At 32.3% G+C, this 24,749-nt stretch overlaps 2 protein-coding genes across 5 annotated transcripts; both read left to right on the top strand.

Annotated features, from left to right (window-relative positions):
• Nucleotides 1-15,241: 15,241 nt before the first annotated feature.
• Nucleotides 15,242-21,970, top strand: LOC114307679 (pathogenesis-related thaumatin-like protein 3.5). Of its 4 annotated transcripts, XM_082911441.1 has the most exons (5): nucleotides 15,333-15,386; nucleotides 16,503-19,438; nucleotides 19,551-20,218; nucleotides 21,034-21,304; nucleotides 21,685-21,970. In XM_082911441.1, exons 3-5 carry the CDS (start codon nucleotides 19,729-19,731, stop codon nucleotides 21,860-21,862), a joined length of 939 nt encoding a protein of 312 aa, XP_082767567.1. In that variant the 5' UTR covers nucleotides 15,333-15,386; nucleotides 16,503-19,438; nucleotides 19,551-19,728; the 3' UTR covers nucleotides 21,863-21,970. The 4 variants fall into 4 exon arrangements, with proteins under 4 accessions (XP_082767568.1, XP_082767567.1, XP_082767566.1 ...); XM_082911442.1 differs by having other exon boundaries at nucleotides 15,242-15,386; nucleotides 17,980-20,218; XM_082911440.1 differs by having other exon boundaries at nucleotides 16,503-20,218.
• LOC145788871 (uncharacterized) lies at nucleotides 16,580-18,087 on the top strand. Its single transcript, XM_082911331.1, has 2 exons — nucleotides 16,580-16,969; nucleotides 17,980-18,087. Exons 1-2 carry the CDS (start codon nucleotides 16,580-16,582, stop codon nucleotides 18,085-18,087), a joined length of 498 nt encoding a protein of 165 aa, XP_082767457.1.
• Nucleotides 21,971-24,749: the final 2,779 nt, after the last annotated feature.

The following is a 24,749-nucleotide window of genomic DNA, read 5'->3' as shown; positions in this document are numbered from 1 at the left end:
TAAATACTACAATGAAATCATCAAGGTATGGTTTAAAAATTCTGTTCATGAGGTCCATAAAAGCAGAAGGGGCATTCGTGACTCCGAATGGCATAACTAAAAATTCATAATGTCCATACCTCGTTCTAAAAACAGTTTTATCAATGTCTTCCGGTTTAACCTTCAGTTGATGATACCCCGATCTGAGATCAATCTTAGAAAACACTTGAGCACCCTGTAACTGATCAAATAAGTCATCAATGCGCGGTAATGGGTATTTATTTTTTACAGTTACCTTGTTCAGTTCACGGTAGTCTATACACAATCTCAATGAGCCATCTTTCTTCTTTACAAACAAAACAGGAGCGTCCCATGGCGAAGTGCTAGGCCTGATAAACTTCTTATCCAGCAGTTCCTGCAGTTGCACTTTCAATTCTTTCAGTTCAGTTGGGGCCATTCGGTAAGGAGCTTTAGATACTGGCTGCGTTCCGAGAATCACATCAACAGCGAATTCAATCTCCCTGTCAATCAAATCCCCTGGCAGATCATCTGGAAATACATTTGGGAATTCCTTGACTATAGAAATACAATTCACATCAGTTTTAACACTATCATCAGTAGACATAGTCAGCACAGAACACAGATATCCTTTACACCCCTTTTTAATTAATTTAACAGCTTTCACTGACGAAATCAAATACGGAGGAGGTACTACTCCACTCCCATTAAACACGAATTCAGGCAAACCAGGTGGACGGAAAACAACTTGCTTGGTCACACAATCAATAGTGGCATGATATTTTTGTAACCAATCCATCTCCAATATTACATCAAAATGATCAATGTTCAATGGTAGTAAATCAATAAACAGATGCATATCCCCAACAATGATTTCACATACGGGGTACATATAAGCACATGTCATGGATCCTCCTACGGGTGATGATACGGCTAGCAGATAGTTCATGGGTTCTAAGGGTCTATTCAATTTCCGTGAGAAAGCATGCGATACATAAGAATGTGTAAACCCCGAATCAATCAATACATATGCATTTTGTGTACAAATAGAGAGGATACCTGACACAACGGTTTCAGTATTTTGCACGTCTCTCGGTACTAGGGCGAACACTCGGCCCTGCCTCATGGGCTCTTTCCCGGTAGCTTTGGGGTTAGGCTTTGGTGCTACAGTTGACGCTGCTGCACTTGGCGTAGCTTTGCTACTAACTTGCGGAGCAGAGGGACAGTCTCTAACCATGTGGCCCACTTTGCCACATCTGTAACAGGCTCCGGATATTTTGTGACAAGCCCCTTTGTGCTTGTTGCCACATACAGAGCAGGGTGGAATGAACCCACTCCCTTTGCTGGGGTTAGTTGTCGACCCCGTATTCTGTTTCTTGTTAGCCGGGTTGTGCTTGCCTTTCTTGAATTTAAAACCCTGCCTCTTACTACGCCATTCCGACGTTGGTGTTTCAGTTTTCAGTGCTTCAATGTTTGACTCGGCCATCAATGCCCGGTCGAGAACACCCACAAAAGTCGGTAGTTTCAAAACATTTGTTCGGTCAAGTATTGCAACATTAAGGCCACCCTCAAATTTTCTGGCCTTCTTGTAGTCAGTGTCCACCATGTGTGGTGCATATCTGGCAAGTTCAGTAAATTTTGTTTCATATTCCGCAACGGACATTGTGCCTTGCTTCAGCTGTTCAAATTCAGTCACTTTTCTATCCCTGACACACTGAGGGAAATACTTTTCAAAGAAGGCTCCTTTGAACTGAGCCCAAGTCATAACTGTATTTTCATTACGGATAAGCATCCACCACCTTCTAGCTTCTTCCTGCAGAGTAAAGGTGGCTAACAGTACCTTGTGTGCTTCAGAGCACGGGAACACCTCAAATAATTTCTCTGTCTCAAGAACCCACGCTTCAGCTTTTAACGGTTCGAGGCCTCCCTGAAAGGACGGCGGTTTCATTTTGCTGAATTTATGGGTGAGAGCAATAATATCCCCATCATTCACATTCGCATTAGGTTTCGGCTGTACCGGAGGAGGAGGAGGTGGGGGCTGTTGGTTCTGTTGTTGTTCAAGTCTAGCAGTTATCAGTTCCATCATTTTTTCCATTCTTTCCATTCTTGCCTCGGTAGATGAGGATTCAGGTTCATTTGCATTGTCCATTTCACTATAAGCAGTTATAACAGTTATAGCAATTGTAACATAAACAGTTGCATATTTAGACAGTTATCACATCAACATGTATTTAGTCATAACATAGCCACACACTTTTCAAGTTCATGAAATGCCCTAATCACTTTTCTAGGACACCCTATAGCTCATTTGGACACGTGTGTGCGGTATGACTCGTGGTTAAGTATCGCTCTGATACCACTCTGTCACGACCCAAACCCGGCCCTATGGGTTTAGCACCGTAACCGGCCAGTAATCCGAGATTACCGAAGGCCTGCTTAACAGTAGTACAGTAAAACAGAGTTCAGGGCCCGGCGGAAGCCAATACAGTAAATAAATAATGTCCATTGAGCTGTGACAGTCTGTATGCCAAAAAGATTTTTTTTCATGCATTCGTACATACAAACAATACAGTCTATACAAAATTCACAGTCACACAGTACAGGGACCTAATCCCTTGATAACAGTACAGTTAGTAGCTGACAGTCTATACAGTAATCCAAACAGTATGGAGACAGACGGGGGAAAAACAAAACACCCCAAAGCCATAGCATGGCAACTCGGAACCTCGCAGTGAGGCACAAAGGCTGGCTTGACAAAACTGGAGTCTAACCCACGCTCCTAGCTCCGATCTGGTGGCTGAGCACCTACATATATATATATATATATATATAAATAGTGAGCTAAAGCCCAGTGAATAACATAATGCGTAAAGAGGTTAAGAATGAAATGTCCTTACAGTAATGAAAGCAGTTCATTAAACAATACTTCAGTCTTTTAGTCAGAACAGTTATTCAATCATATGTGGTACATCCATTAGCATAGCAGTAAACAGTAGGTCTTAAAGAGCGAACAGTAATGTTGGCCATCAATCAGTAAACAGTAGTGGTTCCACGAGGGAACCGACAGAGATCTCTGTAACAGTAGCAGTGACAGTATACAACAGTTGCTAAGGATGCCACAATACATTTCAGAACATAGGACATACATTCAAGCAATTAACAATAATTACTTCAGAAAACAGTTTCGTTAAACAGTCAGAAAAGATTCTCAGTTGAACATATCTTTACACAATTGTTACTCACAGAGTTTGGGCTACAGTATGCTAGAGCGTGTCTCCCCAGTCGCCAACCCTACACAGTTCACAGGTTGAACACACACTAAGCTACACAGTTGGTAAATATCATAACTTAATCCCTAATTTGCCTTGGTGTGTTCTACATCTATATCCTCAACAAGATGTCTTAAACTAGGTCTAAGAATGCCTAGAATGGGACGAGGATGCAAAGATGTACTCAAAAAGCAGTTTCAGAATATTCAGAAAAACAGAGTCCCGCTCGAGCGCAGGTTTACCCGCTCGAGCGGACATGCAACAAGGGTACACGCTCGAGCGTCAACTTTCCCGCTCGAGCGTACTGTAAAAGTACTGGATGGGTGAAATCTCCGCTCGACGCCCGCTCGAGCTTGAGACACAATCCTCCGCTCGAGCGCCCAATCCTCCGCTCGAGCGGACTGTAAAACAGTGCAGAGAAATACTGGATGCTCGGATTCCACGCTCGAGCGCCACTTTCCCCGCTCGAGCGGAAGTGCAAAATCTGGGAATTCCAGATTGCGCCTCCAAGCCAAAACCAGGTTCAAATGCATCAAAACCAATCCTCTTGGGCCCATTTTTCTAGAAAACCTTTATAAACACCTAGAATAACATGGTTCAAAGCTCAATTTTGAGAAATCAAAGCCCAAGGGTGTTTAATTCAAACCCAATTTCAAACCAATTTCATGAAAAATATGAACATGCAAACATGCATGAATTCAAATCATTTTGAAGCTCCAATTTGATGCTCTAAGGAGCCAATTGATTCCAAAACAAGTTGAAAACATGGACCATTACAAAATTATGGACATGCATGCACTATTTTACCATGAAATCAACTCACAACTCAACAATTCAAACATGCAAGCATGAAATGAGCTCTATATCAACATGTATGAACTAAAACAAGACTTAACTCTACAATTGAAGCATGAATTATGCAAGAATTAATTCTATAACAACAACAAGAAGATGAATGTCCTACCTTAGTCTTGTATTCAAGGTTTAGGAGTCCAATTTGACAATTTACACTTCAATTCCAAGCAATTCAAGCCAATTCAACAAAATGAACTCAATTCTCTCCTATTTCCTCTCTTGGTCGGCTAGTATAAGGAAAAGGGCTGAGGAAATGGTTTTTGATTCAAGTGTGGTGTAGCTCAATATGCCTAGGTAGTGGCCCACTAGATGGCTTATTGGTAATTAAGTCCAAAACTTGCAATCCATCAATATTTAATCTAATTTAATCATACCTACTCAGTTTTCAGATAAATATACCATAAAATCACATTAATTATGAGGATCATAAAACATCAGTCAATTCCCGGTTCGGCCGCCGATAAGGCCTTCAATTAGCAGTTTAAACATAAAACACGAACAGATCAAATAATCAATCAAACAGATAGAATACATATTAACATACACACTCAGTCAATTCAGTTCCAGTTTTCAGTCAGTCAGTTCAGTACTTTAACCAGTCCAATTATCAATCATAATCAGTTCAGTTTAACGGTAATCAATGTTTATCGGTAATCAGTGGTGAGGGTTATTACAAAAAACTCTCGGAACAATTTTCCAACTCTCAAAATTGTTGAATACTCTGTGGGTCGTTCAAACAAACGATAACTATAAAAATCCATTTGAGTAAGCCGATCAGTTGAAGGTCGATCACGTTCAATATCCCACAGTTTCATCTCAGGTTCCCATCCAAGCTCACTACGTGGAAATAATAAAATATAATGTAATGGCAAATATGCTGGGTGACATTCATTGATTTGCATTAGCTCATTATTTCCATGTAGATGTTAGATAACATCTCTCATTCCACTAACCTTGGTTCCATCACCTGGTATTACAACTGCAATCTCATCTATAGTTGGTAGGTTATATCGTCGTCGATCTGTCGATGAACTGTAGTGGAGATGAGCAGACAAATTTTGTCCTGTCAAGGCTAATTGATTCAAAATTGCATGAGCTTGGCGAAATTTAGCAACGAATGCATTAACCTGTAATAAACTGCCTTGAATAGTTTTTAGAACATCTCTTCTTAATTGCGGATTTCTACGATTGTGAATTTCTAAAGCTGAATCAGGGTCATAAATGTACAATTGCGCATAAGCTGCATCTTGCCCTGATTGTGGTAGTAGTGATCCTGTTCGATGCTGCAATTCCCCATGGATAGTGAATGATGTAGGGCCTCTTCTAGTAAGTACTCTTGGATCTAATATAGCACCAAGACTTGTAAAAGCATTGGTTGCATTGTACACTCGAGTATAACGTCGAATCGATTTTGATTTATCATCATTCCCATCATATAATGCTTGAAGAAATGAAGGGGGTGTAATAAACATAGGAAGCTTAACCTTCCCTTTTGAATAACATGTTCCGAATAGAGGACGGTTTGGAGATGATTTTACTAATTTTTCATCCATCCAATGTAATGCTGAACAGAAAGGACATAATATATCCATCTTGCCAAGAGAATGACGATATGAATTTATATGTGCTCGAGTACCAACCATTGGACTCATAGGCATATCCTCTAATTCCTCATTAGTACATAGATCCTCTTGAAGGGAAGGAGTTGTAAGAGTAGGCCTACAAACATTGGTTCTGTGTAAATTAAAATAGAATGGTAATAGTAGGAGTATGTATTTGAAGAATTAAACACAATTTTTTACTAATTCCTTTGTGGAGCTAAAGATGTGCTTGGCATTGAGAACGAACATGTGGAAGGATGTGCAACCATTGTTCGTTTTTGCGCCAACTGAGTATCTTCAGTTGCCTTTGTTCCTAGTTCCAAGCAAGCACGACTACAACGACACGGTATTAAAGAAGTTTGTCTCGGTTGAATACATTCTCTTGATTTCTCCCGTTCTCACCGTGCACGTTGGGCCATTGTTATATAGATTTATTATTGTGTTTTTACACAATCTACATTAATTATAGAATTTTTAGCCTATTAAAAACAATATTGATGTAATTATGATAATCAAAAAATTATAAAACTTTTAGTATTTCTTTCAAACATCAAGGGTTCAAATATCAAGGAGGTCAGTGTAATTTACCCTTAATTTAAAGCATTACTTGAACTTACTGAATAATTTTCAAAATGACAAGTGCTAAGGAGTGCTCTTGGAGCATTGTTTAACATTGAGATTAAGTTAAAAAGTATTTTTAAAATAATAAATGTCAAAAAGTTTCATTAATTTTAATAAAAAAATGTATTGAATTCCATGAATTATACATTATGCCTGCGTTTGGTTCTTTTTTAAAATTGTGATTTCAATAAAAAAATTTCAAAACTCATAACTAAATATACAACTCAAAAACATATCAAACTCAATTCCAAAACTATTCTCAAAATTCATAACTAGAGACACAACTCAAAACCATTTTCAAAACTCAAAACCAAACTCTTTTCAAAACTCTATTTAAAAAAAAAATTCAAAAAAATATTTTTTTATTTTGTTTTTTAAAATTATTGATAGAAAATTTTTCTTAATTTTATTATTTTAGGGTAAATATTATATATTTTAAATATTTATTTATTTATTTACTTTAATGTGCACTGTATTTCATACATTTGTGTGCTGTATTTTTTTAAATATTTTAAATATTTAAAAATTAATTTTTTTTTGTATTTTAAATATCTAATTTTTATTTTAAATATTTTTTATTTTTTATTTTTTAAAATATTTAAAATATTTAATTTTTTAAAATCTTAAAAAATTTGGATCACCATATGTATCTAAATCATAACAAATTATTTAGCCAATACTTAAAAAAAATAATAAATAAATTATTTTTTGAAAAAAAAATTCAAAAACATATAAAATAAAAATAATTTTAAAGGACAAAATAAAAAATATTTTTTAAATTTTTTTTAATAGGATTTTGAAAAGAATTTGGTTATGAGTTTTGAAAAAAAAAATTCAATTCAGTTTTGAGTTATGTGTTTGGTTATGAGTTTAAAAAATAATTTTTGAATTAAGTTTTAAGTTATGTGTTTGGTTACGATTTGAGTATGGAGTTGTGTTTTGAGTTTAAAATATTAAAAAAAATTAAAATATTTACAAAATAAAATAAAATATTTAAAATTAAAAATTATATATAAATAAAAATTATATATTTAATATAAAAAATATAATTTTCTTAAACATTTTTAAATATTTTTAAAAAATACCCAAAAACTTCCTAAGTAAAACTCAAAATTCAAAACTCTTTTCAAAATTTAAAATTCAAAAACTCTTTTCAAAACTCATAATTAAATAATCTTTTTTTTGTTTTTTGTTGCAAAATTCAATTTACAATTCCACACTTAAATTACAATTCTACACTCAAATTATAATTCTAAAGCTAAACGAGCGGAGCCTATGATTTTCAATTCTTTTATCTTTTTTCCTTGCTTGCTTAGAGCATCCCCATTAGCTCCCTTATATTACCTTTTTAGCCAAAATAAGGAGTTCTTTTGTCAAAAGAACACCCTCAACAGTTCCCTTATCCAACCCCCCAAATATAAGTATTGTTACAGTGGCTCTCTATTTGTAGAAAGTCACTCTAGCTCCTTCATATTGATAAATTCTTATTTTATTTTAGCAGAAGGCGCAAAGAGGAAACTAGAGGGCGCCAAAACTCAACCAAAGACTCATATTTTGTAATGGACTATGTTGTTTATGAGATCAAAACTAAGCTTAAACAGATGTTATTTCATGCCCAAAACAACAGAAGAACAACAAGCAAAATAGCAGCAACACAACAGACGAACACAACAACTAGACAAGGACCCGGATGTCCAGGGAGTTGATTGGCCGAACGTCTGATCGAATGACCTCAAAACTACTCTGTTTATACAAAATTATGCTGTTTATATGGCTTGGTTTATACAAAACTGTTCTGTTTATATGGTTCAGTCTATATACACAGTTGTTCGGTTTATACACTTGTACTAGTTTATTTATGAGATCAAAGAAGAAAGAAGAAATAAAGAATATGGTTCAGTCTATATATACAGTTGTCTGAGGAGATGACTGGTTTGTTTTCATTATGTTATTATTACAAAAATATTCAAATTTAAAAGCAATTAAATTTATTATTTTAATAGAATAGAGAAAGAATAGGGAGTTTGTTAGAGGAAGTAAATAAAAAAGTGATTCTTAAAATAGGGAATAAATTTTTTAATAATATTTTAGAATAAAATTTAAGTAAACTGCTGGAGATGCTCTTAGGAACACTGGTTTCAAAAAATGGACACCCCAAGGGTCTCAATGCACATAGAGGCTATTTTTTTTTTCCCGGAAAAGACAGAGGCTATTTGATTGATGAGTTTTGCTACATCTCTTATATCTTCAATTATATCTCTAATAAAGCAAGGACTTTGTGGTATGTGATAATCGAATAACCAGTGCTTAAGCTAGCTTTAGCCCTGTTTGGTAGGACTTATTTTTAACTTATTTCAGTTTTTAGCTTAATTTAAGTTATTTTTGTGTGTTTGGTTCAGCTTAATAATACAGATTATAACTTTTGGAAAGCTAAGATTAGCTTTTTCTTTGAGTGGGAGAGGAGAAGCTTTTTCTTTTAGCTTGATTACGCAACTGCCATTTGAGGACCAAAATTACTTAACTGCCCTTCACCAATTTGAAGTATTACCAAATTGCCACTATATAAACAACAAAAGGTCACTGTTCACTTTGAGAGAGAGAGAGAGAGAGAGAGTGGCGATTTCCGGTGTGACTATCGGCGATTTCCAACATTGGGAACCATAGCTCTCTCTCTCTCTCTCTCTCTCCCTCTAGCGTTGTGAACTAGAGCTCTCTCCGGCGTTGTGAACCATCGTGATGCGATCTGAAACCCTCTCTCTCTCTCTCTTTACGATCTGAAACATCGTGATCTAAAACCCTCTCTTTCTCTCTTCGCGATCAACCCTAACTCTCTTTGTGTTCTCTCTAGTTTTGCAGAGGCCGGCCGGCGGTGGTTAGGGTTTGGTATGAATTAATAAATTAAATTATTGTAATGAATTAATAAATTAAAAAAACTTAGCAACTTTTATATTATTAATTTGTATTGTAATGAAAAAAAATCACAATTTTTATTTCACAATTATTGATATAAATTGCACAATTGCACAATTGCACAATTTAAATAAAGAAATAAATTGCACAATTTTATTTCAATTAATATTGATATAAATTTATTTCAATTAAATAACTTCTATTAAAAGAATTTTATAGGTTTTGTAATAATAATACTAATAATAATAAAAAAAAACGATTGTTGCTAATTGATATTAATGAAAAAAAAAATGAAATAAAAAAAATGAAATAACTTATGTTAAATGAAATTAAAAAAATGAAATAACAGTTGTTGTAATGAAATCAAAACCGAAGAAAGAGAGAGATTAACCGCTATTAATGAAATGTTGTTTTTTTTTAAATTAAAATTGAAGAAAATAAAAAAAAACAATTTTTATATCTTATATGGGCAAAAAAGACATTACACAGTAAAAAGTTATTTTATAGTTTATTTAACAAAACTACTCAACAATTTAAATCTATAATCCAACAGTTACACTAAATAGATTAACAACTTCTGATTAAAATCATAATATATAATCTATTAAACTATAATTTTTAATCTATTTTAACAGTTACACCAAACGGGACCAAAGTGATAAATAATTTTGAAAGGAGCAAAAGAGAAGAGTTTGAAAAAAATTGATTGATTAGTATTATTTATTACCTCATCTATACTATATATATAACCAAATGTAGCGTTTTCTTAAAAGGCTCCAAAAATCTATTCCTAAATTCTCATAATTTTAGAAAGATAAAAAAATACGTGACACCTTCCTTTACTTCTCTTCCTACTATTCAGGCATTTTCACTCCTTATCCCTATAATAAAATAATAAAATATTCATTTTGTATCCATATTCATCTATATCCATCACCCACAACTCCCACATCTATATTCATCCATATCCACCCATAGAAATATTTGACTTTTAAAATTTCTCCCCATAGATAAACATATAAAAATTTATAAAAAAATAATTTCATGGTCTACAAATAAAGATAAAGATTAAATAATTGATTTACATAATTAAAATAATAAATTTAGATATATATATGATTTATTAATCTATATCTATTAAAAAAAAACATATATATCCAAATCTTTGTTTTGATTTAATAAAACAAAACAAAAGGCTCGAATTTTCCACAGCGCCATGAAGCTATTGGACAATTCTGTTCTTCTTCTTCCTCTCTAATTAACAGGCCTTACATGATGATGAATTCATTGGGTCCTCTAATGGGTGATTTTGGCATTTCGACGAATGAGTTACAAGATGGAAAGGCCAGAGATTCAACAACAAACTCTCTAGAGTCACTTGATTGCTTACTTTTAGCAACCAACAGCAACACCGATACATCAGCTGGAGATGATCATGGGATCTCCATAATATTTCCACTATTCAAGCATTTTCACTCCCGTTCTTCTTCTTCCCCTCCAATTAACAGGCCTTACATGATGATGAGTTCATTGGGTACTCTAATTGGTGATTTTGGCATTTTGACGAATGGGTTACAAGATGGAAAGGCCAGAGATTTAACGACAGACTCTCTAGAGTCACTTGATTGCTTGCTTTTAGCAACCAACAGCGACACCGATACATCAGTTGGAGATGATCATGGGATCTCCATGATATTTCCATTATTCAGGCATTTTCACTCCCTCTTCCTGTAATAAAATATAAAATAAAAATAAAATAATAAAATATTTATTTATATCCATATTTACATATCCATCACCCACAACTCCCACATCTATATTCATTCATATCCATGACCTATACCTCCTATAACTCCTACATGCACATTTCTGTATTCAGTTTATTTCATATTTTAGTCAAATTCAATCATTCTCTTTCATCTATCCATTTTTATTTTCTTTTATCTACCTATCATTTCTTAGACTAACTCATCCTTTTCATTATTATATTTTGCAAGTTTGATGATCTGCGAAAATCATATTATCTTCTCCATTATTACAATTTCTAAGTTTGATGATCTGTAAAAAATTATTACAAGGTTGGTGTAATATGATTTCGTACTTTATATCTTTGTGTAAATATATTTTTTTTCCTAATATTTTTCAATTTATCTACACATCTTTTCATCTTCTCCATTTTTATGCTCCTAATACTATTTCTTATTTTATATGCATTTTTTTCAATGTTTATTATTTGTGTGTACATATTTCTTTTTTCCAATATTTTTCAATTTATTTACACATCTTAATCATATTCGATTTGTTTTCTTTTTTCTAAATATTTTTCAGTTCATCCACACATCTTTTCATCTTCTCCATTTTTATACTCCTAATATTATTTCTTACGTTATATGCATTTTTTCAGTGTTTATTACTTTTGTGTGTATATATTTTTTTTCTCAATATTTTTTAGTTCATCTACACATCTTTTCATCTTCTCCATTATTACATTTTGCATAGTTTGGGCTTACTTGCTTTTTAATTTGTGGTTTGCATTTGTTCTTCAATTTAATCAAATTTGATTTATTTCTTCTTCGACTTTTATAAATCCTTTTTTTTACATATCAAAAATAGTTCACCTAAATTCAAGAAAATTAGATGTCTATCACATAACTTAAATAAATTAAAATAAATCTCACTCTCAATTAAATAAATTAATAAAAAAATATAAACCTGCAAATATGTTTTCAATGTCTATCACGTTATTTTTCTTAAAAAAATTCACAAAGTCTAAACCCACAAAATATATATCTATATATAAATTACAAACATCCAATGTCTATCATATTATTTAAAAAAAAAAACTCACGAATATTTGTAAATTAAAAACATATATACAAATTATAAATATCTAATGTCTATCATGTTATTTAAAAAAAAAAAAAAATCCACGAGTCTTATTTATACAATTTACGCATGTATATCCATCACTCACAATTCACTCAATCAGATATCTATCACGTAAAATTCAATACAAATCCACAAAAAACACTACTTTGTGTTTATTTTGTAATTTAAAAAAAAAAATCTTAAAGTAAATCTAAATAGAATCCTCTTTTTCCTTTGTGTCCCCCCTGTACAACAATAATTTGGTTATGTTATCTTTTTCTTATTTTAAAATCATTGTGTTATAATTTTTTTACAAAAAGTTACATTAGCTCCTCAATAGATGGATGTTGTATAGTAGATTTTTAATTTTTTTTTTAATATATCTACAATAAACAATAATACTTATTGAGATTTTTTACTCTTGATCTTTTGTATTCCAGGTACCATTGAACTTGCTTATCTTATTCTTTATGTAATTGTATGTCAAATGTGTTAAATTCATTATGCAGATAAATATACAGTCTCCTCTAAATTTGCGTCGTAGATATCGTTTGGCCATGTAAAATGCCATAAATGAATTTCAAACTGTACTACATAAAGAGGATTTACCAGTAGAAAATATTGATGATTGGAAAATCAAAATATGTTGGGCAATGCAAAAATTAGGGAAAAAAAATAAGTGAAAAATATTTGATGGAAACAATATTACCATTGAGCTAGAATAAAGTAAAGGGAACAAATTTTGAAAAATTTATATAAACACTTCTCATAAGGTAATATATCTTCTTCTCTTTTTTTTTTTTTTTTTTTTTTAAGTTCATTTGTATGTAAAAAAATGATAGCATTTTTTTTTTCTTCTTCTTATTTTTTTAGCAGGCACTTTCTAGGGCATTTGGACATGATGAGCAATATTTATTGAGTTTTAATTTATCAAAAATAGATAGATTTAATTTATGACATTCAGTTTATTATTAGTTTTTTTAGAATATATATGTTTTAAATATTCGGTTCATTGAGAAACATCTTATTTATTGTTAATTTTATCAATTAGAAATCAAATTTATTATTTCAAGAAAAATATATCAGTTGGATGATTATAATATTTTGTAAATATTTGTTTTGAAGTATTATTGTCTTTACTTATGAAATTTGAAAAGATGATTCATATGCATTATGATTATAATTTTATGATTTAAATTAGAATTTAATGCATTATTAAAAAATTTATACATTATTAAATTAATCCTGTGCATAGCACGGGTTTGCCACTAGTTAGAGATGTATTTGAAAGTGAAGAAATGGAAAAATGAGACATTTCTCTTGATAGTACTTACCTGGGTGGTGGTGAAAATTTTGGTAAAAAGTTTTGTATTATTAACGAATTGAGCGTAACACTTGGGCTCCGTTTAGTTAGTTTTAAAATTATGAATTAAGTTTGGAGTTGTAATTTAAATGTAAAGTTGTGAATTGAGTTTTAAAAAGAAAAATTTGATTTGGTTATGAGTCTTGAAATTTTGAATTTAGAAAAGAGTTTTGAATTTTGAAAAGAGTTTTAAATTGTATTTTGAGTTTTGAGTTTTTAAATTTTGAGTTGTGTTTTGAAATTTTTTATATTTATTTTTTTTAAATATTTAAAAATGTTTAAGTAAATTTTATTATTTTTATTTTAAGTATATAATTTTTATTTAAATATTTTAAAATATTTTTATTTTTTAATATTTTAAACTCAAAACACAAATCCACACTCAAATCATCACCAAACACATACCTTAAAACTCAATCCAAAGACTATTTTCAAAAATATAACTAAATACATAATTCAAAACTCAATTCAAAAATTATTTTCAAAACTCATAACCAAATTTTTTTCAAAATTCTATTAAAAAAATTTCAAAAAAATATATATTTTTTTATTTTGTCCTTTAAAATTATTATTTATTTTATTTTTTTTTAAAATATTTTGTTTATTTTTATTTTTGAAGAAAAATATTTTTTATTTTTTATTTTTTCAAATTTTTATTTTTTGTTATTTTTGTAAGTATTAGCTAAATAATTTGTTGATTTAGATACATATGGCGATCCATTTTTTTTAAATTTAAAAAAAATTAAATATTTTAATAAAGTAAAAAAAATTAAACATATATTTATTGAATGAAATATAATATTTAAAATAAAAAATAAAAAATATTTAAAATAAAAATTATATATTTAAAATAAAAAATATATATTTAAAATATTTTTAAAAAATACAACACACAGATGTATAAAATATAGTGCATATTAAAAAAAAAAAAGTATTTAAAATATAAATATTTACCCTAAAAAAATAAAATTAAGAAATTTTTTTAAATATTTAAAAAATAATTAAATCCAATAAATTTCAAAAAATAACTCAAAATTCAAAATATAATTCAAAATTCTTTTCAAAATTCATAATCAAACAAATTTTTTTTGATTTTTTTTTAAAATGCTGTTTTGAAAAGAAAAAATTTGTTTGGTTATGAGTTTTGTAAATAGTTTATTTAAATAAGTATTTTTTTGACTTTTTACAAAAAAAAATGTATAGAAAAATAAAGGTGATTTGACCAAAAAAAAGATAAAAATATAAAAAGTGTACTTATAGTATACCCCAAACAAAGGTAGAATGTGAGAGGAGAGATGATAGATAAAAAGTAATTTATTGATTGATTAATAATAATAAAATAAAAAAAGAGAAGAGAGGAGTTTTAAAAGTAATTTTAAGTTGTATTTTAAAAATATATTTAGTTAATATATTTCATCCAAATCATGATTTTAAAGCAAAATTGAGTTTTACAAAGTAAACCAAACTGACTTTTAATTTTAATTTTTTAGAAAAATTTTAAATTGAGTTACGAATTTTAAAAATAATTTTTGAATTTAGTGGGATATATTTTTGAGTTTGGAAAAACAAAAAACGCAGGCTTGAATTTGGCCATGACCACACAATAATTGTCCTTGTGCACGTGACCATGAATGCACCTCTCCGCCTCTCACTCGCGCATTAACCTTCATCCAAGACCACGCGGCTCGCGTAAAACAATTTCAAATTAAAGACAGAAACAAACCTAATCATTTCACCGAAATTTCACTCTTATTTCATCTGCTGCTTGTTCAACGCGTCACGTGAATCGGATCACCTTCCCTTCTCTCTATAAATACCCAACTCTCTTGCTCCCATTTTTCTTGCTTTAGACTCGGAGGTGCGAGGAGAGAGAGAGTTTGGATCTTCTCTTCTTGTTTGCTGGTGAGTTTTTCTTGGGTCCCTTCTCTTCTCTCTTATATTCTTGTAATCTTTTTGTATATATCTGTCTATGTGTATGTATATACACATCATTTGGTTCTTCTCAAGCTCACTCTGTTCAGTTTTTAACATGTATGTATGTGTTTACTTTATTTGTGTTTTTGTTGATTTTTTCCCAATTTGGTTTCTAGGGTTTTAGTTGTTGTCTCTTTGTCATGTGACTTTTGAAAGGCACTCAAATTGGAGATTTTGGTAGCTCTATGTTTGCTCTGTGTAGCACTTGTTTTGTGTGCTATACTGTTAGTTGGGAAATGCTGGTGATGCGTTTATATTGTTGGTCATTTATTGTTCTTTTATGGGGTTTTTATTTTTCTCTTCATATTTAGAAAATTATAAATGTCATTGAAAGATTATGTATAACAATCACAGTTTCCATGAAATTTTACCTGCAATTTTACCCTGTAAGTGAAGTGTAGGGTTTAGATTTGAAGTTAGTTTGTTGTGGGCCATATTCATAATGAATCTTGTTCAAATTTTTAATTCCGGGTAAAATTTTGGGTAATTTTTCTGGGTATGTTGCACAACTAAGAAAGAAAACCATCATTGTGAATTTGTAATGAATGAGATTATTCCTGGGTATGTTCATGTAGAGGAATTTTTTTTTTTTTTTTTTTTTTTTTTTTTGAAATTATTTACACAGATCTAATATGTTGATCCCACTGTGAGACTATTAAGCCCATTTTTTGGCCCCATCGAATGGAGTAGTTGCATATACTTTCATTGGCCATGATTTTTATTTAGGTTGATCTCAGCTCCCCTTTTCTCACTCTGTCATTTACTGGTTTTCTCTTCTTTTGTGGCATGATGAGAGAAACATAGATATGGTACTCTATTGGGCCTCATATGTTACACCCGAAGCTTTCAAATATAATGTAATCTCATTTAGGTATGTGAAGAAGCTGCATTATTGTTGCAGAATGCGCATAAAAAATTATCAACGTTGTTTAAGTAAAAAATAATAGTTTTTTAGGAACTATCGTCACTGTCATCATATTCCTTAGAGCCACAGTTCCCTTTGCATTGAACTTACATTTTCTCATATTGTGGTGGGCTCTGCAGAACATTTTTGGGGCAAGGCTTTTTGGATTGTGGAATCCTCATAAAGATCTGTTTAAGTTTGCTGATCTAAGGAAGAGATGGAGGTATTTGGCAAATCTATGGTATCCGTGCCTACAAATGTTATTTATTTGTCAAGTATTCTGGGCCAAGATGGTCCAAACCCTGTCCACAAGTGTGATGGGAAATGTGAAAATGAACATGTATGTGGAAACATGTTCCGCTGCAGACTAACAGGACTCACACATATCTGTGACAAAAACTGTAACCAGAGAATTCTCTACGATAACCATAGCTCCCTTTGCAGAGTTAGCAGGCAGGTTTTCCCTCTAACACCGGCTGAGCAACATGCGGTGAGAGGTGTCCGGAGAAAGATTGATGATGAGAGTTCTGCTTCTGATAGCTGTGCTTTTAAGCGCAGAAGGGATGCACAATTCCATCCCTCTCCTTTTGAGAGATCGTTCTCTGCTGTTAGTCCAATCTGCAGTCAAATTGGAGATGGCATGGACATGAGCTAGACTTTAATAATTTTAATAAACTATCTTCTTATTCCTATTTTCCTTTTTCGATCTTTTATTTTTCATGCGGCAAGAATGGATAACGGAACTTGATGCGGCAACATTAATGGAGGACGAGATGTGTCCTGTCCTGTCTGTCTGTCTGTTGGAGCAACTTATATTCTGAACTTGTTTAATGGATTGTATCTTCTAAACATGAGCTGGACTATTTATAGGATCTTTAACAATGCTTTATGTCTTCTAACTTTTTTTTTTGGGGTTCTCTATAAAGCTCGAGGTCTACTTTTGTGCTGCGCCAAAGCTTGAACTCTGACAAATACAGAGTTCTTTTGCAATATCTGACTCAATGTCTCCGTTTGATGACTTTCAATTCTTTGCGTGGGTGCCTCTGTATGAGCATGTTTCTAATGTGGTTGTATTTTGCACAATGCGTTAGTGATATGTTGCTTATTTTGTTGTTTAATTGTAATTTGCCGTTTTCACCCCTTGAAGCAATTTGCTTTTTAGTGGCTTGCTTTATTTATCCGTCGACTGTGATCTCTGTAACCTTATCTTCAAGAGGATTATTGTTACTTGGATATTGGGAAATTTTTTAAGGTTCGCTTATGCTCTACAGGTTTTCCAGTACAAATGAAGCACAATTTTGGTTTGTATCTCGTAGAAAATTTATCTAAAGTTACCATTGATTTACTTTTTCAATTATTTTTCAGGTTGAAGAGGAACGATCCAGTTTCTTTCCTATTTTACGTTTTATTTTTCTTTTGTTTGTTTCTGCTTCTACCATGCTGATTTTGATTTATGGTTTCCTGAAGCTAATGTTTTTTTTGCAGGGTTGAAGCATGTGCCATTCAGGAGAGTTGAAATAGCTTGTTGCTTTCATGATTGAATCATTCTATTTTTTAAGTTAATTAAACTATAAAGTGGCACATTTCTAATGTCATTTTTTTTTATTGTTTGCACAGGGATGGAAATTCTGCTTTTTGCTTGCTATGGGGAACACTGGTGCACTGAAGGACACTGATGAAATGTGGAAACGCAATTGCTGTGAAACCATTCACATCACGGTGTAGGCCAGACCTCCTAAATCTGTCTTCCTCAGTTACTAGTCCTTGGTTGTATCCACAAGCCAATTCATGTCATGGATTCTCATCAATCCAATTCCAGTTCCAGCTCTACTTTATACATCTTCGACCCTCTCGTAAAACTAGAAGCTGCCTACTACAACGAAGGCTATAGCGAGGGCTAAAATGACAGCTTATCATCTGGGAAAGATGAGGGATGCCAAGAGGGTCTCAAGAAAGGCTTGGAAGTAGGCAAGGAACTAGGGTTTTTTAGAGGCTGTACTGATGTATGGAACTTCTCAATCCAAATCAACCTGACTTGTTTTTGTGGAGGGTTCAGAAAAGCATCAAACAGATGGATGAAATGGTTAAGAACTACCCAATGTGGGAGGAGCCCACTGCCCAGTACTTTATTTTAAGGCTGTTTGAGGGCAAAGTTTAGGGCTATTTGTGCCATATTGAAGGTGAAGTTGGAGCATAATGGGTACCCAGAGGCTTCAAATGTCGAGGATATTGAGTTTTGACATGTTTGGAGTTTTATTATTGTGAAATTTTGCTGCGATATGTGATGCGAACCAAACAGGACCTGCACATTGCGAGCTCCTGCTTTGGACAGAGTAATTGGACAAAGATTCTGATTTGCATCTTCAAGCAGAATGACAAAGAGGCTAAACTTAATGAATCTACTGTATTTAGGTACTTGCTAGCCTCAATTTCTCAACTACAGTAGCGGCAATCTTCCAGCTTGTATCTGTCACACACAGTGAAATACAATTAGACTCTTTTGGAATTTTGGTTGATTTTGTTATTTAATATAATTGCATTTTTTGAAGAAAGGAAATACAGGCCTTGCTTTGAGGCCTTCCAAAGTAGAGTTGTCCATAGCCAAAAAAAAGAAAGTATAGTGTGGATTATTCATATACTCTGAATGAATTTATGTGTTTGGATCTTGAATTTGAATTTGTGAATGAATTTATGAATGGAAAAGAAAAGAGAAGGGATTTGTTAAAACAAATTTAGCCTACTGTTGTGTTTAGATTTTGATTTTGTTAATGAATTTGTGTTTGGATCTTGAATTTGTGGATGAATTTATGGAGGGCAAAAAAGAAAAGAGATGGGATTTGTGAAACAAATTTAGCCTATATTTATTTATGTCTCTTCTTATTTATTTATTTATTTTTTGTAACCCAACCTATATCTTGTACATTACACGGACATGATTGACTTCCAAAGAATCCAAACTATCTTATTGATATGCTGGTGTGGCCTTCTGAGTCGCTTTCATTGTGTTTTGTGTTGAAGTTGTTCCTTCATCAACATGATGGCCCAAGCAATTGGTAAAGAAAGGAATTGCTTCACAGTGAGTACCATCCAAGACAACAAAAACAAAAAGAAATACTAAACCCAAAAGTGGGATCTTGCGGCTGATCAATTTAACAAAGCAACTCTAACCCTTTTTTTTTCCTATGCAGATTCTTACCTGTAAATACAATATATAGCAGTGACTCTTTCCTGTAACTGATTATCAACCTTGGTTTTAAATAATAGAATTCGATCCGTTCATATCAAACAGTATTGGTCAAAATATTGATAAATATTGATATTGCAATTTCGAAGGGCATTGGAATTTGGAACCATAACCCACCCAAGATGTTCACTGCAACATCACCATGGATGTTCTTGATGTTCTTTCTTGTCAAATCATTCCCAACCAACTCATTTGCCTCCACATTCACTCTCACTAACAATTGCCCACAAACAATCTGGCCTGGAACACTCGCTGGTTCAGGGACACTGCAACTTTCAACAACAGGGTTCAAATTGGACTCTGGCCAAAGTGTCAAAATTCCGGCATTTCCAGGGTGGTCAGGTCGGATATGGGCAAGGACAGGGTGCAAATTTGATGAGTCAGGGGTGGGTACGTGCCAAACAGGGGATTGCAGTGGGAGGCTGGAGTGTGATGGCGTTGGAGCCGCACCACCTGCGTCTCTCTTTGAGATCACGATGGGCACCAACGCCGATGAGAAAGACTTCTACGATGTCAGCATTGTAGATGGTTATAATCTTCCTCTCATTGCTGCCCCACAAGAGGTGTTTGGAGTATGCAATGCCACCGGATGTGTTTCAGACCTCAACACAGGTAATTGATGATTTTTTATATTTTATTTTTCGTAAAAAAGTAGTATCTAGTGATTAGAGCGTGAAAACCCTTCCTAGGCATGACAATAGGAGCTCTTATATACTGGAAGTCGGACAAAAGTGGCCTAGATGGGCTTGACACGAAAGTGGCCTAGATGGGCTTGAAAACATAGGATTCGTTGGGGTTATATGCAAGTGCTCCCTAAATAGAGGCCAACTCAACGTCTGATCCCAATCCCATGGTTAGATTGGCCTAGATGGGCCGGAAAACATAGGATTTGTTGGGGATATATGCAAGTGCTCCCTAAATAGAGGCTAAGTCAAAGTCTGATCTCAATCCCATGGTTAGATTAATTATTCAATCTCCTTGGAACACTATGTTGATGGTGTGCCTGTCCAATAGCAAGGGTATAACCTTGCATGACCACACACACACACACACAAAAAATCACAAAACATTGTTTAGGCACAACTACGTAATGTTAAGAGAAGACTGAATAATTTCTGCTACCAAGATTATAGTGGCAAAGAGAAACGCCTCAGGCTTAATGGGCATGAATCTTACGCTTCCAACAACTACGTATAGACTTTCGACCTCCTGTCCTCCAATCCACCCGACCACCATCCTCAAATGTGTTACAAATTGTGAAACACTTAAATAGGATCGGTGGGACACAAAAATAGAGCTGAATAAAAAATATAAATTGTAAATCACATATTACAATGCAATATAGGGTTACATTTGCAGTCACTATGATTCATGGTTGTCTTGTTGATGATGCTTAAGTAGTACTGTTGAAAATAAAAAATTTTCAGGTTGCCCAAAAGAGCTTCAGGTGGTCGATGGGGACAATGGTGGAGTGGGAGTGGTTGGATGCAAGAGTGCATGTGAGGCATTTGGGCTAGACCAATATTGCTGCAGTGGGGAGTTTGCTAACCCAACTACTTGCAGACCCTCTTCTTATTCCACCATTTTCAAGACTGCTTGTCCGAGAGCTTATAGCTATGCATTTGATGATGGTACCAGCACTTTCACTTGCAAGGCTTCCGATTATGCCATCACCTTTTGCCCCAATCTCGCTTCTGGGTACGTAAATCTTTAGTTTTTTTAAAAAATATTTGAAATTTGAACCTATCTTACAAATTTAAACTTGGTGGGGTGTGCTACAATGAATTTGATCCACTAATAATATTATAATAACCACATTTATGCATTATCATATGATATGTTTTTACTGTGTGGGTGAAAGACAGTGGTGTGTTCTGTTAAACCCATGTAATAGTGAATACAATTTGATACATAAATATTATCATCATAACATTATTGTTTATCTACACATTTCAAATTCTAAATGAGTATTTTTTTTTGAGTTAATTACTACTTCGAAAGTCATAATCAACCATTGCACCTTCTAAATTTTTTTTTTCCTTTCTAATAGGGAAAACTTTAACTTGGCATGAATGCAGGAAGAAGAGATCAAATAGTGCAATACCAATACCAGCTCCACCAATGGTCCAATTTCAACACACTATTAATAGGGAGATCTCAGACATGGTTTCTTCCTCAAACATTCTTTGGCCCATTCCATTAATGTCAATAATCATTATAATACTCCTCTCCTTGAATTTGTTCTTACAAAAATAATGTTATGTAAACAAAATTTGTATATAAATATTTCATTCAGTATGATATGTCACGTTTATATGTATACTCATTTGTAAGTTAAAATGTCTATCATGATTTGTAATTATAAGAATACTATTATCACATTATTCTGGTCTGAAATTCTATTTGTATATCATTTTCATCAACTAAAATATGTATTTTCTCAGTGCATTGTTCCAAGATTCTTTTCTTTAATACAGTAACAAAAAAGCAAAAAAAAAAAAAAACAAAACAAAAATTTGAATTTTTAATTTTGTTTCCAACAATAAGAATCTCACTCTCTTGACAATTGAGGATTATAGAGTAACATTAAAAACTTGTAAAACATCCATGCTAGATTTACCCATGTGAGAAACGCAGGTCTTATTATCTTTTAAATAGATTAATAAATGATATGCAACAGTGTAGTTGGTCGGTCAATATGGTGGGTGTTTGGAAAGTTGTTATTTTAATAGGTTATTTTAGTTTTTAACTATTTTAGTAGGCTAAGTTTTTTGTGTTTAGGAAGATGATTGAATTTTTTTTTAGTTGAATGTGATGTTGTGAGAGAAAAAATAAAATGATTATGGATTTAATGTGATATTTTATTTTATTAACTATTTTAACCTATTTTATCTTTTTTGTGAATTTTAGCCAAAAAAATAAAAAAACTAAAATCCAACTTGCCAAACACTCCATGGTCAGTCCCTTCTGACCTACTTTTTATGGGCGTTTTTCCCCCTTTTAGGCCTAAAGGAGGAGATAGGGGATTGGGTTTTTGATATTGGGCCTAAACTTCGGGCCTATTCCAGTCAACCTAACTTTATGATTTTTACTCTCCTATAGTTCCAGATAGTTCCAGATACCTTAACAAATTTGTTGAGGTAGTTCATTGGTTATTTTTTGACTTTTTTTTTAGGTACTATTCATTGAAAGAATAGATAGTAAAAGATTTTTTTATAATAAAATAGAGTTAGAATAGAAGTCTAATGGATAGTGTATTTAAAGAGATAGCTACATAAAAAATATAAAAAAAAATTAAATTATAATTTAACAAAAAATTTGTTGAGTCTTATTTTTGTGTATAAAGGATGCCAATTATCCAACCAATTTCATGCCTAATCAAAGGCAGACCCAAGTCCCTTATAGCTTAGAAATCTTCTTGACATAGTCGAAGAATCAATCTTTTTATTTATTTATTGGCCAAAGGTGTCTGAGCATAGTTGCCTTATTCCAGTCTATTCTTTAATACTGTGTTTGGTTGAGAGATTTATGAACAAATTTAAAAAGGAAAAAGGAAAAAGTGTGTGAAATTAAATGAAATATAGGTATATTTTATTCATAATTCATATAATTTTTTCTTTTTCCTTTTCAAATCTCTCCTCAAATCTTCTAACCAAACACAACGTAAGGGTTTTAAATCCCAAAACCCATTCCATTTTTGGAGCAAATACATCCCCATTGCACGTTCCATCCTTCCTTGTTACAACAAATGAGGATACCATGGAAAACTGATTGGAATCTATTAAAGGCATCTTTAACAATTTTTTTAAAAGAAGGAGGTTGATTATTATAACTAGTCTCATTTTATTTAATTTGTTCTAACAAATTAGTTAATACAATAATTATTTTAATATTAAGATAGACTCTTTAAATAATTTGTTTGAATGAATTGGTTAAATAGAGAGTAATGTTAAAATATATGAAATAAAAAAAAAAATGGCTAGATAAACAAAGTGTACTTTTTTCTTTTTAAAAAATATTTTAGTTAGTGAAAAATAAAAAAAGTAGTTTTGAAATTTCTCCTGACTCAATTTGTAGGAAGTGGATTTGAATAGAATTTCCAAATCCACTTTGTGTAGCACCTTTGAAACAGACTTCATCAACTCGTAACTATTGAAGGAATGACTTTCGATAATTGTAACAAACATAAAAACAAAAAAGTTTTTCAAAAGAATTTTTATACTTAGGAAGGATTTTGAAAAGTGGCTCCAAACGAAACCTATATATTTTCAAGCCATAATTGGTATCTTATTAAAAAAGCATGTTAGAAATTCCAAGAAAAATTACTTTTTTTTTAAGTATTGATAATTACATGTGAACTGTTATTTATAAAAAAAATATGGAATTTGAAAGGCAACCGTAACAAACCTTACCAAAAATGAACAGAGATCTTTTGTCTCCATTTTCAAGCACATTCTAATTCACGATTAAAAATTAGTTAGTTGTGCCAATTCTTCATTAAAAATTAGTTACTTTTGATATATCGTGTGACATAATTCCACTCCAATATTAAGCATTAAAGATTCGATTATTACTGTGGGAAATTTGTAAGCACTACAAGAATTTACACAATTGCCGACCACTTTTGCCGACCAAAAAAATTTTGGTCGCAAAAAAATGACATTTGGCGACCAAATATTAATTAGTCGCGAATGATCATTATTTTTGGCGACCAAATATTATTGGTCGCAGAATGTTATATTTTGGCGACCAAAAAATGAGTTGGTCGCAGAAAGTGGTATGCTTTTGCCGACCAACTACAAATTTGGTCGCCGAATGTCACATTTTTTTTGGCGACCAAAAATTTGGTCGCCAAAAACTTATTTTCAGCAACCAAAAAAATTAGTCGCCAAATTAGTACTTTTAGCGACTAATATTTTAGTCGCCGTTGATTGAGATTTGGCGACTAAAAATATTTGTCGGCGAAGGTATTTTTTTTTGCGACTACTATGGTCTTTTGGTCGCCAAAAATTATTTTTTTCTTTGGCGACCAAAAATTTGGTCGCCAAAAACTTATTTTCAGCGACCAAAAAAATTAGTCGCCAAATTAATACATTTAGCGACAAATATTTTAGTCGCCGTTGATTGAGATTTGGCGACTAAA

Source organism: Camellia sinensis, unplaced genomic scaffold (assembly GCF_055761805.1).
Source record: "Camellia sinensis isolate YWXY unplaced genomic scaffold, ASM5576180v1 Unanchor11, whole genome shotgun sequence".
Classification (NCBI taxonomy): domain Eukaryota; kingdom Viridiplantae; phylum Streptophyta; class Magnoliopsida; order Ericales; family Theaceae; genus Camellia; species Camellia sinensis.
Note: the sequence above shows the minus strand (reverse complement) of the source record. Positions and strands in the feature narration are given on the sequence as shown.